The 15,959-nt window shown below is 41.9% G+C and overlaps 1 protein-coding gene across 8 annotated transcripts in view; it reads left to right on the top strand.

Moving 5' to 3' along the window:
• Nucleotides 1-24: 24 nt before the first annotated feature.
• Nucleotides 25-15,959, top strand: part of WASHC2A (WASH complex subunit 2A) — a 62,339-nt gene continuing 46,404 nt past the window's right edge. For 3 of the 8 annotated variants that reach the window (XM_030334913.1, XM_030334910.1, XM_030334909.1), the window contains exons 1-7: nt 46-153; nt 245-367; nt 1,156-1,320; nt 9,540-9,602; nt 11,987-12,160; nt 14,803-14,896; nt 15,700-15,758. In XM_030334913.1, the coding sequence (XP_030190773.1) occupies nt 151-153; nt 245-367; nt 1,156-1,320; nt 9,540-9,602; nt 11,987-12,160; nt 14,803-14,896; nt 15,700-15,758 (681 nt within the window). In that variant the 5' untranslated portion in view covers nt 46-150. Of the gene's footprint in view, nt 154-244; nt 368-1,155; nt 1,321-9,539; nt 9,603-11,312; nt 11,386-11,986; nt 12,161-14,802; nt 14,897-15,699; nt 15,759-15,959 lie in introns of those variants that run through there. The other 5 variants (XM_032595128.1, XM_030334912.2, XM_032595127.1 and 2 more) reach the window with 5 other exon arrangements.

Raw genomic sequence — 15,959 nt, 5'->3', positions numbered from 1 at the left:
TCACGTGTGGGGCGGGTCACATGAGAGTCGGTCACGTGCCGGGGCCGCAGGGCTCGGGGCTCGGGGCTCGGGGTTTGGCATCCGCAGACCTGCGGACCTCAGCGGGTGCGATCGTGGCTGCCCCGGAGGCCGCGGAGCTGCACGACTGGGATGGTGAGGGCGGCGGGCCAGGGTCGGAACGGGGTCGGGCCGGGGCTGGTGCCTTCCCCAACCTCAGCCCGTCTTCTCATTCTTCCCGCTGCAGATGAACCGGACGACCCCCGACCAGGAGCGGGCAGCGGCGTCCGAGCCCGTGTGGGAGCGGCCCTGGTCGGTGGAGGAGATCCGCAGGAGCAGCCAGAGCTGGTCGCTGGCGGCCGATGCGGGCGTGAGAGGCGGGCCCCAGGGAGGGGAGCGGAGGGCGGGCCGCCTGGGGTGACCCCGAGGCTTGCGAGCGGGAGGACAGGAGACCCCGATTCCTTCGCCACTCGGTGTATTCTGCTGCCCCTGTTCATGAGTTCATAACGCATCCCTCCCCCAAAACGCCACTGTGGCAGTCCCTAGGCACCTGGGCGGGGGCGGGCCCATCGTCCTTAGCCGGCTGAGTTCCCCCACTCCGACTGCAGCCCAGACCCAGGTCTCTTCCTTGTTTGGGTTTTCTAGCGCTGCTCGCATCTCCATCCTGATGGAGGCAGATAGGTTATCTCTGCGCCGCGGGTTTGCTAGGGCACTAGTGAGGCCATTTCACTTTGGGACCTGGACTGTGTGGGGAGGTAGACAAGCCTGTATATGGATATCCTCGAGTGGGACTTTAAAGGCCGGGGACCCAAGACTTCCGAAACTGTGATTCCAAAGTCCCACATGAACACGATTTTTTTCTTTTTATAAGAGTGGCAGTTTGTTATTTTGCCCTTGATCTGGGATTTCTGTAGAATGATAACCAAACAAGACTTTAAAATTCGTCCAGAAGCGAGATAGCAAGTGTCGGTGTACTCCTTGCCACTGTTTGGATGAGCTTTGTTAATGTTTTTCAGTGATACTTGGTTTTGGGTGTTGTCGAAAGCATCTCTTACATTCTAACACACAAAGGTGAAAGGAAATGGGTTCTTTTTTGTTTTGACACACGGAGTAGACTCATATGATATTGATACTACTGTATGTTTATTTTTTAAATAGCTACTGCAGTTTCTACAGGAATTCTCACAGCAGACTATCTCTAGGACCCATGAAATCAAGAAACAAGTGGATGGGTTAATCCGGGAAACTAAAGCCACAGATTGTCGCCTACATAATGTCTTCAATGACTTCCTTATGCTGTCTAATACCCAGTTCATTGAAAACGTGAGTTACTTAGTTGTGTCAGACTTATAAATAGTGTTTTCTGGAGGAACAAGAGTCCCTTGGGGTATTAAATGATGTATTATTAGGTACCCTCCTCAATTTTCATGAACACAGGGGTTCTTGGTAATTGAAGCTTCTTTCTCTAGGATTAATGCCTTTTTAAATTAGTACAGTTTGTTTTTTTCAGGCCTTTAAAAAAATCTAATGATAAAGTTATCTTACATTCTAGTTTTTCGTACCCTTTTAGTTTTGAGGATAGTCAGCACTTGTGCTGGTATTCCCCCAAGCCTTATTGTGGCCATGTCCCTTAAGGAGAGCTGTACATCTGCCTGGTCTGATCCTGGTCTGACCAGCATGTGACTACACTATTGATTGTGTCCATTATGTTCTGATGAATTCTGTTAAAGGCATATGTGTGCCTACTTGAAATATTCTTTTTTGTTTTGGATTTTTTTAATGTTTATTTTTGAGAGAGAGCCAGCGAGAGAGAGAGAGAGAGAGAGAGAGAGAGAGAGAGAGAGAGAGAATGAGAATGAGTATGAGTGGGGGAGGGGCAGGGAGAGAAGGAGACAATCCCAAGCAGGCTCCAGGCACTGGGGTGTCGGCACAGAGCCCAATACGCTGGAACTCGTGAACTGCGAGATAATGACCTGAACTGAAGTTGGACGCTTAACTGACTGAGCCACCCAGGTGCCCCTGGAATATTCTTGATTAACGTTTTGTTATGATGGCTGAACCTGTGGTACAGAATGAACTCTAGAAAGATTACTGGGCTTTGAGCCATGTGTGATTTTCCCTATTTTTATTTTATTTTATTTTATTTTATTGTATTGTATTGTATTGTATTGTATTGTATTGTATTGTATTGTATTCTATTCTATTCTATTCTATTCTATTCTATTTTTTTAAATAACTTTTTAAATTTACTTCCAGCTTAGTTAGCATATAGTGCAACAATGATTTCAGTAGTAGATTCCTTAATGCCCCTTACCCATTTAGTCCATCCCCCCTCCCACAACCCCTCCAGTAATCCTCTGTTCTCCATATGTGAGAGTCTCTTATGTTTTGTTTCCCTCCCTGTTTTTATATTATTTTTCTTTCCTTCCCTTATGTTCATCTGTTTTGTCTCTTAAAGTCCTCATTGAGTGAAGTCATATGATATTTGTCTTTCTCTAATTTCGCTTAGCATAGTACCCTCTAATTCCATCCACATAGTTGCAAATGGCAGGATTTCATTCTTTTTGGTTGTCAAGTAATACTGCATTATATATATATATATATATATATATATATATATATATACATACATATACCACATTTTTTTTATTCATCCATTGATGAACATTTGGGCTCTCTCCATACTTTGGCTATTGTTGATAGTGCTGCTGTAAACATTGGGGTGCATGTGCCCCATCGAAACAGCACACCTGTATCCCTTGGATAAATACCTAGTAGTGCAATTGCTGGGTCCTAGGGTAGTTCTATTTTTAATTTTTTAAGGAACCTCCATACTGTTTTCCAGAGTGGCTGCACCAGTATGCATTCCCACCAGCAGAGCAAAAGAGATCCTCTTTCTCTGCATCCTTGCCAACATCTGTTGTTGCCTGACTTGTTAATGTTAGCCATTCTGACAGGTGTGAGGTGGTATCTCTTTGTGGTTTTGATTTGTAGTTCGCTGATAATGAGTGATATTGAGCTTTTTCATGTGTTGGTTGGCCATGTGGATGTCTTCTTTGGAGAAGTGTCCATTTATGTCTTTCACCCATTTCTTCACTGGACTATTTGTTTTTTGGGTGTTGAGTTTGATAAATTCTTTATAGGTTTTAGATACTAGTCCTTTATCTGATATATTGTTTGCAAATATCTTCTCCCGTTCTGTTGGTTGCCTTTTAGTTTTGCTGATTGTTTCCTTTGCTGTGCAGAAAAATTTTTATTTTGATGAGGTCCCAGTAGTTCATTTTTGTTTTTGTTTCCCTTGCCTCTGGAGACATGTTGAGTAAGAAGTTGTTGTGGTCAAGGTCAAAGAGGTTTTTGCCTGCTTTCTCCTGGAGGATTTTGATGGCTTCCTGTCTTACATTTAGGTCTTTCATCCATTTTGAGTTTATTTTTGTGTCTGGTGTAAGAAAGTGGTTCAGGTTCATTCTTCTACATGTCGCTGTCCAGTTTTCCCAGCACCATTTGTTGAGGAGACTGTCTTTATTCCATTGGATAGTTTTTCCTGCTTTGTCAAAGACTAGTTGGCCATATGTTTGTGGGTCCCTTTCTGGGTTCTCTGTTGATCTGAGTGTCTGTTTTTGTGCTCTTCCCTATATATTTATCGACTTCCTAAGTACTAGATCCTAGGAATACATAGTTAAATTAGACAGAACCTCTCTTTATTATTTGTTTATTTAAATTTTATTTATTTTTGAGAGAGAGAGAGAGAGAGAGAGAGAGAGAGAGAGAGAGAGAATCCCAAGCAGGCTCCATGAACTGTGAGATCATGACCTGAGCTGAAATCAAGAGTTGGATGCTTAATCAGCTGAGCCACCCAGGCACCCGATAGAGCCTGTCTTTAGAGAAGATCACAATCCTCCATAATAGTGTAATTCCAGAATAGGAAGGAAGCAAGTGTGGCTACAGCCTAGTGAGTGAGTGAAGGAGGGACTGTTAAGATGAGGATGGAGAGGAAGCTTAGTTAAACTGACCTATATTTCTCAGAGGGAGGTTAGCGTAACTTTCTGAGTGTCAGCCATAGATCATCTTTGGAAAAAGGATTATTAAGTAGGTTATTTCCTGAGATTGTTAGGTGTAAAGTGATAGAAAGGATTTTGAAAATTGCTAAATTGTAAAAGCTCTATTCAGGACTTTTAAGAGAAGACCGAATAGCATCATGCAAGTATCTTATGCAACACGGTTGTGCATTTTTTTTAGTAGTTCAGGTTGAATTGCCGCTACTAGCATTTTTGGGAGTCTGTAAAATAAGGATCTTAATGAAGGTATTAGAGATCTCTTTGCCAGTAAGTTTAAGATAGAGCCAGTATTTTAGTAAAATCTGTAGTCACTTTTTAGTCATCTATGTAGAATATCCGTGCTTGGTCCTGAGTGTCTTTTTCACTGGCAGAGGCAGTTTAGAGGTGTATATGCAGCCCATCATCTTTCCATGAAGCCAAATTTGGTGTCCATTCTGGTATACTTGTTGCTCTCATTCTGTACTTTTCTTGCTGGATCAGGTGCTCAGCTCTTCTCTGCGATCGGTGTTAGAGACCTAGATGGGGCACGGAGTAGAATTGGGAAGGGTCTATGCCATGTGCCTGTACCACATGGTATTGGATTAGCATCTGTTTGAATTTTTGGGGTTAGGCAGGTATCATAAACTGTGTTTTCTGAATCACAGTCTTCATGTCTTCCTTGTCTTTTGTTCAACTGTTCTTTTCTGGTGAAGTTTTTTTTTTTTTTTTTTTAAGTTTATTTATTTATTTTGAGAGATGAGTGCAGAGAGAGAGGGAGGGGCAGAGGGAGAGGGAGAGAGGGAATCCCAAGCAGGCTGTACTCTGTCAGTGCAGAGCCCGATGTGGGGCTCAATCCCATGATCATGACCTGAGCTGAAATCAAGAGTCAGATGCTTAACCTCCTGAGCCACCCAGGTGGCCCCTGGCCAAGTTATTTTAGATTTTGAGTTTTTCTTGATGTAGCAGAGTTTTTTGTGTGGGTTTTTGTTCTCCTGAAAAAAAATTTTTTTTTTTTTTTTTTGTAGTAGTTCTTTATTTCTGTTCACTTTTTGGATTCCCTTTTTGCCACCCATCTTTACATTTCCCTAGTCCTTAAGCTTCTTCCCCTTCCATTCTGCAGCCAGAATTCCCCTCTCAATGTACCTGTTGCCACTGCCAAGTTTAACTGCTTCTCACACCTCCTGTAGTGCAATGTGTTACATGTTCTTCTCATTCGTGGCAGAACATGATGATGTTAAGAGTACAGCTAACGGTTAATCAAACTCTGAAAAAATCTGCATGCTGTTAATACATTTGGCAGTGATTTGGCTTTTTATGTATTTTCTTCAAACCCTGACATTGGTACTCATGTATTACAATTCTGGTTTGAATGATGTTGCCATTTGTTTCATGGTAGTTTATTGGAAAGGTATTCAAAGGTAGCTTTCTGGGTTTTAGGAATTAACCTCAAAAGCAGGTACTAGGTTGAAAAATGCATTACAGAGGTAGTGAAACTAAAGAGCGATCAGGGCTTTCTAGGGCAACAGAAATGAGTTCCTTTAGTAAAGGCTCAAGAGGGAATTCTGAAGGAGGAAAAATACTAATTAACAGTGGCCAGTGCTTCAGTGTGTTATCAGAAGGGATTCATTAAGCTGTTAATTTAGGAATTTTGTTCTAAAACATTGAGTGACCTAGAACAACTTTTTTTTTTTTTTTTTTTTAAGGTTTATATTTTTAGTTATCTTTACACCCACTGTGGGGCTTGAATTCATGACCCAAAGGTAAAGAGTCTCATGTTCTACCGACTGAGACAGCCAGGCACTTCAGATGTGACTTCTTTAGTATAGCACTTCTCATGATTATAATTTTACACTTATTGATGTTTTCTGGTGTGTCAAACTATCCTACTAAATCAAGCCCCACATTTTTTTGTGAATGTTGTATTCCTTGGGGCCAACACACTTGTTCATTTTTGTTGTAATTTTTATTTTTTAATTTTTAATTTTTTTTTTTTTTGAGAGAGACCGAGCACGAATGGGAGAGAGGCAGAGAGAAAGGGAGACACAAAATCGGAAGCAGGCTCCAGGCTCTAAGCTGTCAGCACAGAGTCCAAAGTGGGGCTTAAACCCATGAACCGTGAGATCGTGACCTGAGCTGAAGTCGGACATTTAACCCACTGAGCCACCCAGGCACTCCATGGGGCCAGCACACTTCTGATTTGTAGGAACCTAGTGAATATTTGAATGAATGAACGGGAGAACACATAAATGAAAAGGACTAGGGCTGTGCATAATTTGTTAAGAAATCCTCAGCCCCTGGTCCCTTTTCTCCAGTTCACCACCTCATCTCTTCCCCATCTCCCCAAATGAAGAAAAGATCCTTTGAGGGAAAATATTTGAGATGTTTAACAATTCTGGGAATGGCTACCTGATTTAAAAATGATCAAAAAACACATGAAGCTATGAGATTAGCCTGGTCACAGTGAAGGAAGTTAGCGCGGATTGTCTGCTGTGTGCTGAGTACTTGAGATCCATAGTTCTAGTCACTCTTGGAAGATCCCATGGGTCTCGTGTGTTTGCTGGTTGGTTTCTTAGAGGTCATGTTTGGCCTCCAGCCACAGGCTACTGATGTTTCATGAGGTAGTTTTTAATGAGAGCAGGAGAAAAAAAGTAGGACTTTGGAGCTATTCAGTCATGAGCGTGAAGCTCAACCTTTTAGGTTAAATGGCCTCGCTATTTAAAACCTGAAGTGACTTTGGTAGGTGCCATGTCTGAAAGTCTCAATTTTAAGACCTATTTAGTTTTTTGTCCCTGTCTTTGAAAATTAACCCCTCCAAATTTCTGCTCTTTATAGAATAGTTCTTTTTTAAAGTATGGAAAAAGAAGCAGCATCTGAAATTTCAGATGGTGGAGAGGTGCCTGCCAACATACTGGCATATAAATTCTAAGTCCATTTCCCACGCAGACATTGGCCTGTAAGTTTTTTCTTTTTTTTCTTTTTTTTCCAAGTTTATTATTTATTGGACGCCTGGGTGGCTCAGCCGGTTAAGCATCCAACTTCGGCTCAGGTCAAGATCTTGCAGTTTGTGGGTTTGAGCACCATATTGGGCTCTGTGCTGCTAGCTCGGATCCTGGAGACTGCTTAAAATTCTGTTTCCCTCTCCCTCTCTCTGTCCCTCCCTGCTCACGCTATGTGTGTGTGTGTCTCTGTCTCTCAAAAATAAACATTAAAAAAAAAGTTGATGTATTTATTTTGAGAGAGAGAATGATTCGGGGAGAGGGAGAGGGAGAGAGAGAGAGAGGGAGAGAGAGTGAATGAGAATCCCAAGCAGGCTCTTGATACAGGGCTGGATCCCATGAACTGCAAGATCGTGACTGAAGCTGAAATCAAGAGTTGGATGCTCAACCAACTGAGCCACCCAGGCGCCCCAAAGTTTTTCTTTCTTGTTATAAAAGTAATAACACTTGTAGGAGAGATTGGCATAGATAAAAAATATTAAACTGTGAGAAATTAAAACCACAAAAAGTCAACCATAATTCCACCTCTCCAAATTAAGCAACCGTTAAACACTTTGACATATTTTTCTAGTGTTCTTTTTTTTTTTTAAATTTTGTAACGTTTATTTATTATTAAGACACAGAGAGAGACAGAGCATGAGCATGGGAGGGGCAGAGAGAGGGGGAGACAGAATCTGAAGCAGGCTCCAGGTTCTGAGCTGTCAGCACAGAGCCCTACGCAGGGCTTGAACCCACAAACTGCAAGATCATGGCCTGAGCGGAAGTCGGATGCTTAACTGACTGAGCCACTCAGGCGCCCCTCTAGTCTTTTTTTTTTTTTTTAATGTTTATTTTTGAGAGACAGAGAGAGAGAGAGAGCGCGTGAGCAGGGGAGGGCAGAGAGAGACACACATACACAGGATCCGAAACAGGTTCCAGGCTCAGCTGTCAGCAGAAAGCCCCATGCGGTGCTTGAACACACAGAGTGGTGAGATCATGACCTGAGCCAAAGTTGGATTCTCAACTGACTGAGCCACCCAGGCACCCCTAGTCTTCTTTTTTTAACTTTAATCTTTCCTATATGTACATATTTGCAGACTGCATTTTCTTAATGATAATTATTTAATAAGCATTTTAAGTCTTTTTGATATAGATTTTTTAATATAAATTTTTTTAATGAAATTTTTCACATGTCTAGAAAAGAACAGATAATAACCATAAATGCTAATAATATGCACCAGCCTGCATTATCAGACTTTTTTTAATGAGTTCTATTTTTTTTTAATGTTTTTATTATTTATTTTTGAGAGAGAGGGAGACAGAGGATCCGAAGTGGTCTCAGTGCCGACGACAGAAAGCCCAACGTGGGGCTGGAACTCATGAATTGTGAGATCATGATCTGGGCTGAAGTTGGACGCTTAACCGACTGAGCCACCCAGGCATCTCTGCATTAGCAGACTTTAATAATTTTCCGTTTGCTTCAAAGGCACCAACTCCTCATTTTTTATCTTAACTCTAAACATTTTAGGTGAGGGCCCCTTTGTATCTCTGTGTTTTTATTCTTACGTGGAGAGTGTAGATCTGCATGGATGTATATGAGTGCTTGTATGTGAAGTATGGGATAGGAGTGTTACCTTGTGTTTTTTCCCCATATAGGTAAGCTTTATTGTACAGTTCTTTTCCTCACTTACTTACATGTGTGAACATATGTGTATCTATGTTTGTGTTTTTATGAATGTAAAATTAGACTTATGTGTAAATGCAGATCAGTTTCTTGCGTCTGTATTTTATTATGCTTATCTGCTGTGTGCCGGGATCACAATCTTAAATACTGCAGATTTCTAATAAGTCTTCTTAGAACACATCCCCATGTCTTCTTTTTAACAGTTAAAAAGTAAAGGAAATCACAAGGAGGTACTGGAGCCCTAGCTCTGTTTTGAGCCAGCCAGGTGCCCTGCCATAGCTCTGTTTTGGAAAAGAGATGCCTGCCTGCCCATGCTGTATGGGCGGAATGCCTGGCCTTCTGGCAAATCCTTGGTGGGCTTGGCCTGTCTGCTTTCATATAAGTGGGATAATAAGAGCTTATCAACCATTTGAAGCAACAGGATGGAAATAACTTTTACCATTTCCATTGCTCACAATGTTAAAGTTCTTGTTACCTAGTAGGTAAGTTCTACCAGTTGACATTTTCCATAGCCTCTCATTGAAGTATGTGTGTCATTGCCCTGTCAGCGTTAAGTGTTAGGTGAAGCCAAAAGGTATGAAAACTGGAGTCTTCATTGTTTTTGTGACTCTTTGGTCAACATGAGATGGAGCTTTTTTCATGTTTTCCAGTCATTTGTATGTCTTTAAATTTAATTTTTGGTGAATTAACTACTGTTCTTTGCTTGTTTGTCCTTAACCAATAGCCTCAGTCATTTGTTGAGTAATCCTTTCTTCTGTGTCTGTCTTTATTGTGTGTTGAATTCTTATATTACGATTCGTTCCAAATGATATTTTGACCATTTAAAAATGAATTTGCTTCCCTATTTAGCGTGTATACGATGAAGAAGTGGAGGAGCCGATACTCAAGGCTGAGACAGAAAAAGCAGAACAGGTACTTGCATTAGATCCCTCTTTGTGGAGTTCTTGACTTAGGGAAGAAAAGTGGTGGAAATTTGTAATGTGGCCGGTGGGGGATTGTGGGCAGAAGGATGGTTCCTGGGGCAAATGGGAAAGGCTGCTCCTGACACCCCAGGAATGGAACTGTGGTTTGTTTCTGAAATGTAGTGTATTAAGAAATATGTAAAGTTTTTGAAGTCTGGCATCAGAGCAGAGTGCAGGGATTTTCTGTAAAAGGCCAGATAATGTTTTATGTTTGGCTGGCTCCCTTGGTCTCTTGTCTCTCTCCCTTCTTTTTGCTCTTTTTCCTCCTTCTCTCTGCCTCTCCCTGCTCCACCCCCAAATGTGGAGGTTCTACACAATAGACGTTGAGGGTTCTACAACAATAGACCACAGACTGGGCTGTACGTTGTGAGTTCTTTGAAGACCATGCTTCCCTATTGTTTGATGACACCATTGACTCCTGCCAGTTGTAAATGACTGAGGTGAATGCTGGTTTAGTGCACAGCTTGCTGCAGGATGTGTTAGCCCAGAGAGCACAGAATGTGCCGTGAACATATACTAACTCCAGAATGATTGCAGGGAGCTGGTAACTTGAACACAGACTTGACCCTCAAGAAGTTATGGTCTTAGTTGGAGCAGTAGGGCATAACATGTTGGAGCTGCTAACTGTTCTGGAAGATCAGATGAGAAGAGCTCAGTGGTATAAGCAAGGAGAACCTACAAGGATAAGATGTTAGCTCGGTGAAGGAGGAAAGGCCAGATTTTAAGGCCGAAATGGCCTTAAAAAAGAGAGAGAATGCCATGCACTAAGTTCAGAGTTGGGGGATGTGCCTGGTATTTTACAGACAATGATAGTGGAAGATACTGGTGGTCAGCAGGAGGAAGGAAAAGGAAGTGAGCGGTGGGTTCATAAACCAGGCTAAGGAGTCGAGGGGCAGCAGTTTCTATCTTTTTATCTCTGTGGCCTTCACATGTTTTGGATACATAAACATTCTTCCTGGGTGTTGTCACATCATGGGCCAAAGCATAGATAAGACCTTCTGGACTTTCTAGCCTTCTGGCAGAAGTTGTATTCTTTTCCTCCCCCTTAGAAAAGCACTGGAATGTAAGTTCATAATCGGAGTAGCCTTGACTCAGCTCTAAGAGAAAATATAAATCACTTGAAAAAGTTGGTACTTCATCAATAGCTATTATGTATGTGAAGCTGTTAGGATAGGATATTAGAAACCAGCTACAGTTCTGCCTATTCCCAGGTTAAAAAAAAAAAAAGTTACTTTGTTTTTAATGATTAACTCAAAAGATTTGCTGACCATGTAAATGCAGTGGTTTGTGGTTACTTGGTTACACCAAGTCAGGGTTCAGTTTGAAGTGATGAGTATTTAGTGAACTATTTTTAAAAAGCCCCTATGTAATTATTTCACAAACCTGTTTTCACACACTTAGTGCAGAATTAGCTATTTAACTAGAACCAAGCATACTACAGTGGAAAAAAGATGCAGCCAGAACAAAAAAGCTGGATTAGAAGGATTTCCATACTTGCGGTAAAAGTATGAAAAACTCATAGAGTTTTCCCTTTGTCCCTTACAACAGCACTGTATGGTTTGATTCCTTCTGTAATTATGTATCAATTTCTATAATATTTGTGAAGAGGGGAAATGACACTAAATTCTTTTTTCAATATTTCTCACAACTGATGACACAGTTGGGTGTGTGAGGGGACTGTCACTGACAGCTGCTGTTGTAGGAAACGGAGGCCTGTGGAGTGTTTTCAGCAGGTTGGTGATATGTACAGACTTTTGGTGGGGGCGTTGTTCTCGGATGGTGTACAGGATAAGTTGGAAATGATACTGACCCTCTGTTGGTCTGAAACACATTTATAAATAGCCATAACTACTAGTTTTTTGTTTTTTTATTTTCACCAATTGAAAGATGACATCTCTGGCTGGAGTCCCTTTCTTCTCAGTTTTAACTTCTGAAATTGTCCCAAGGCCCATTAACCAAGGTTAGTGGGATCCAGTCATGGTGAACCTGAAAGTCTGGGCCCTTTGTTCCTCCAGTGGTAGGGGAGTCGGGTGCCACTGGAGGGCTTGTGACATCCCATTCACAGGGGATGTTTACATAGGTTACCTAACCGAACTGTCCTACATAGTGTAGTAGTGCTTTTGTTGCTATAGATGGTGAACGGGGAGTTCTGGGACCTTCGGTAGTGTGATCCATGTCCAGAAAGTGACAAACTTGGGATTTAAAACTTACTCCAAAGTCTGTCAAGGCATTCAGCAGAGTCTGACTTGTTAACATTTGTAATTGATTTCTTTTTGTTTTATTAGGGCGGTATCAATAGTTTGGAGATCTGTACTGAACAGTATTTTTTTGTAGGAGAAGACCCGGGAACAGAAAGAAGTAGATCTGATTCCTAAGGTTCAGGAGGCTGTGAACTATGGTTTACAAGTATTGGACAGCGCATTTGAACAACTAGATATAAAAGCAGGAAACTCAGACTCAGAAGAAGATGATGCTAATGAACGGGTGGAACTGATCCTTGAACCAAAGGTAAGGACGTTCAGTTCATGTTACTTGTTATTACATTTGTTGTGTTTGGGGCACTTTACTTGGGTACAGAATTAGTAAGACATGGGCTTGACTTTTAGGAGGTAAGTATGGTACTTAGCAGTCTCACATTGACTCCGTTAGAAACACTTGCTTTACGGATCGTTGATGGAGCACCCAGCAGGTACAAGGCAGCACGCCAGGGTAGGGGAGTACAGAGGTGCAGGGCATGGCTCCTACTCTCCAAATGCCTATTATACCATTACCAGTTGGTGGGAGAGAGGAGACATCTACATGAGTCACCGTCATAAGTGCTCTGGGAGAGAACTGCTTCTAGCTGGGGAAATGAGGGTACAGACGAGACCTGAATTGGGTTTGGAAGTATGAGGAGATTGTTGGGAACGTGAACTTCTGTAGCTTGTGCTGGGGAGACGGCACAAGTGCTGAAAGACATTTGTGTTGTTTGCGGGTTTTGGCTAGGATGAATAAAGCCGCTGTGAGCGTCCACGAATAGACTGTTAGCCGTGAATATAGTTACTGCTTTCCTGTTACTTTACCTCAGATCTGCAGAGGAGACTTTGGGGCAGCACAGCCAGGCAGAGGTAAACATAGAAGGTTGGCGTATTGATTTTTAGAGAGGCCTTGTGACACACAAGTACTTTATGGATTGGAACATGCCCCAGAGCCAAGGTCTTCTGTCGTTCGTTTTGCCTCACACTTCTCTTCCAGTTTGAGCCTGCGGTGTTGTACCGTGTTGGGGCTGTTCCTCTTGCACTGGTATACTTGCTGGCTTGCCTTTTCCTGTAGGGATTTAGCAGTCAGCAGTGGACCCTGGGTGGTGTATTGCCTGGGCCACGCTTGCTAGTTCCAGCTTGTACACCCCTTTCTCTTCTACTGGAGGACTTGGGAATGCCTCCTGAGTAAGTGGTTCGCCCAGTAGCACTTTCTTTTGTTTGCACTGAATTGGTTGCTGTTGCATCTTTAACTTTTTTTTTTTTAATTTTTTTTTTTTAACGTTTATTTATTTTTTTGACACAGAGAGAGACAGAGCATGAACAGGGGAGGGTCAGAGAGAGGGAGACACAGAATCTGAAACAGGCTCCAGGCTCTGAGTGGTCAGCACAGAGCCCGACGCGGGGCTCGAACTCACGGACTGCGAGATCATGACCTGAGCTGAAGTCGGCTGCTTAACCGACTGAGCCACCCAGGCGCCCCGCATCTTTAACTTTTACATTAACCTTCCCAAATTCTCTCTTGTGTTAAACTTCAGAATTATTTTCTCCTGCACCCCCAGGGTCTTTTCAGTAGGGAAGAGAGATGATGGCCAAATGTCCTACCTTACAAAGGATGAGTCAGCCTTTCCTGTGGAGAGGGGAGGTTGTCCTGGGGTAGAGTGCTTTCTTGCTTGCTTGCTTTCTTACTTGCTTTTTTTTTTTTATGTTTATTTATTTTTGAGAGAGAGACAGAGGGAGAGAGACAGAGATCGAGTTAGGGGAGGGGCAGAGAGAGAGGGAGACACAGAATCTGAAGCAGGCTCCAGCCTCCGAGCTGTCAGCACAGAGCCAGATGCAGGCCTGAACTCACGAATTGTGAGATCATGACCTGAGCCCAAGTCGGAAGCCTAACTGACTGAGCCACCCAGGCACCCCTGGAGTGCTTTCTTGAACTTAAATTTTAGTGTAAGCATCTTGGGTGGGACTTGGAAGTTGAGGACTGGAATGGAAGGCTGTCCAACAGGTACTCCGTTCTACCCTGTCTCTTTCATCTCATTCTGTTGTTTTATAATCTGGTCTTAATTTTACCAACTTCACTTTTCTAAGTTATGCAGTGGGTGCTGCTGGGGGATATTATTATTCTCTTCTTTGGGTTATTTTTTCTCCCAGACAGGTTCTCAGTCTTTTTGATGTGTGCCTTTAGTTCATTGTGTTGACTATAGGTACTTGCATAGTTGCTATTCTATTTCTCCTCATCTAGCCCATGCTTTCTGTGCTCTGTTCCAGCCTTCTTTCCGCTCTGATGCGATGTAAAGGAGTCCCGCTGCTGGTCCACACCTGCTCCCACCCCCAAACCTGGACACACCCACCTGCCCCCCACAGTCCTGTAAAAGCATTTGGGTTATTTCCTCAGTGTGCTTCTTTCCAAATTTAGGACTAATATTGATGATTCTCAAGAGTGGTTAGTCGATTGGTTGATTTTTGCTCACGAGCGCTGCTTTTTAGGGGAGGAAGGCAGAGCTGGGATGCATCAAAGCTGGCCAGAACTTTCAGTTTCTTTCCTTCGTCCTCCTTTTGAACATGTTACTATGAAGTTGTAACCCTTATTTGGTTACTACTGGTAAACTTTTTGTGTGCCTCTGCCATTTTTAATGTAACTAGGCACTTGAGAAGGGAGATTCTGTGTGATTTAGCTTTACTTTGCTGTTTTTACCTAAGATATGACTTTTTAAAAAATCAGTGAGTTTTTTGGTTTTTTTTGTTTTTGGTTTTGTTTTGTTTTGTTTTCTGTACTTTGAATCCTGCTGTGTTTCTTATTCTCCAGTCTCATTATGTCACTTGTTTGGGGTAGTCACATGGAACAAGATGTCAAATGGAAAACTTAGTTTTCAGCCTGAAAATTTAATGGCTATTACCTTTCATTGTTTACAGGATCTGTACATTGATCGTCCTTTACCTTATTTAATTGGGTCAAAGCTATTCATGGAGCAGGAAGATGTAGGTCTCGGAGAGCTGTCTAGTGAAGGTATTCTTCTGCACCAAATATTTTTGTTACCTTTAACATTTATATCTTACCTTTTTATTTTAAAATAATTTCAAACTTACCTGAATGTTGTCAGAATAGCACAAAGAACTCCTCTATACCCTTTACCCAGGTTTACCAGTTGTTAACATTCCATCACATTTGTTTGCTCTTTCTCTCTATGTATACATAATATTTTTTTCTGAATCTACTTGAGAGAGATTGTGCGGACATCATGCCCTGGTACTCCAGAATATTTCTGTATAGAAAACACTTTCTGAAACTGAAAATAGTCTCATATATAGCCACAGTGTGTTATCAAAGTCAGGAAATTTTACTGGATGTAATACTATTAGCTAATCCTCAGTCGTATTTCAAATTTTGCCAGCTGTCCCAATTATGTCTTTATAGGCTAGGCTCTTTTTTCCTCTGGCCCAGGCTCCAGTTCAGGATCACTCACTGCATACAGTTGTCAAATCTCTGGTCTTCTTTTAGTCTGATATAATTTCTCAGCCTTTCTTTGCTTTTTACAGCTTTGACATGTTTGAAGAATACAGGCCAGTTTTTTCCTTCAGTCATTAACTTTTTTTATAATTCATAAGTATCTTGTGGGTAGATCTTTTAAGACTCTGTAGATGTTTTGTCCCTCACTATAGTGAAGATACTTTTAATTACAGTTAATCTGTGTAGGTTCTTTTCTCAAAATCTTGGTGATGCTGATGTATGGTGGTTTATGATTTTAAGAAGGAACTAAGGATGTTTTATTATTAATATGGGTGATAACCCTTTATCTTTCTTCTAACCAGAGGGGTCAGTAGGCAGCGACCGTGGCAGCATTGCAGACAGTGAAGAGAATGAAGAAGAGGTAAGGGCTTCGTGGTGTTTCCAGGTCGTGGTGGGCAAGAACCTTAGGGTGTGTTTAGCAAGCTAAATAAATGTTTGTGAATTAGCAATCTCTTTGCACAGATTTAACAGCGATAGTAAAACCATATTCTGTGTTCCCCTCACCCCCTTTTGGGACTGAGTTTCCTTTTTGTCTTGTGTACAAAAGCAAGGAAAACTGCTT

The sequence above is a fragment of the Lynx canadensis genome, chromosome D2 (assembly GCF_007474595.2).
Source record: "Lynx canadensis isolate LIC74 chromosome D2, mLynCan4.pri.v2, whole genome shotgun sequence".
Classification (NCBI taxonomy): Eukaryota; Metazoa; Chordata; class Mammalia; order Carnivora; family Felidae; genus Lynx; species Lynx canadensis.
Note: the sequence above shows the minus strand (reverse complement) of the source record. Positions and strands in the feature narration are given on the sequence as shown.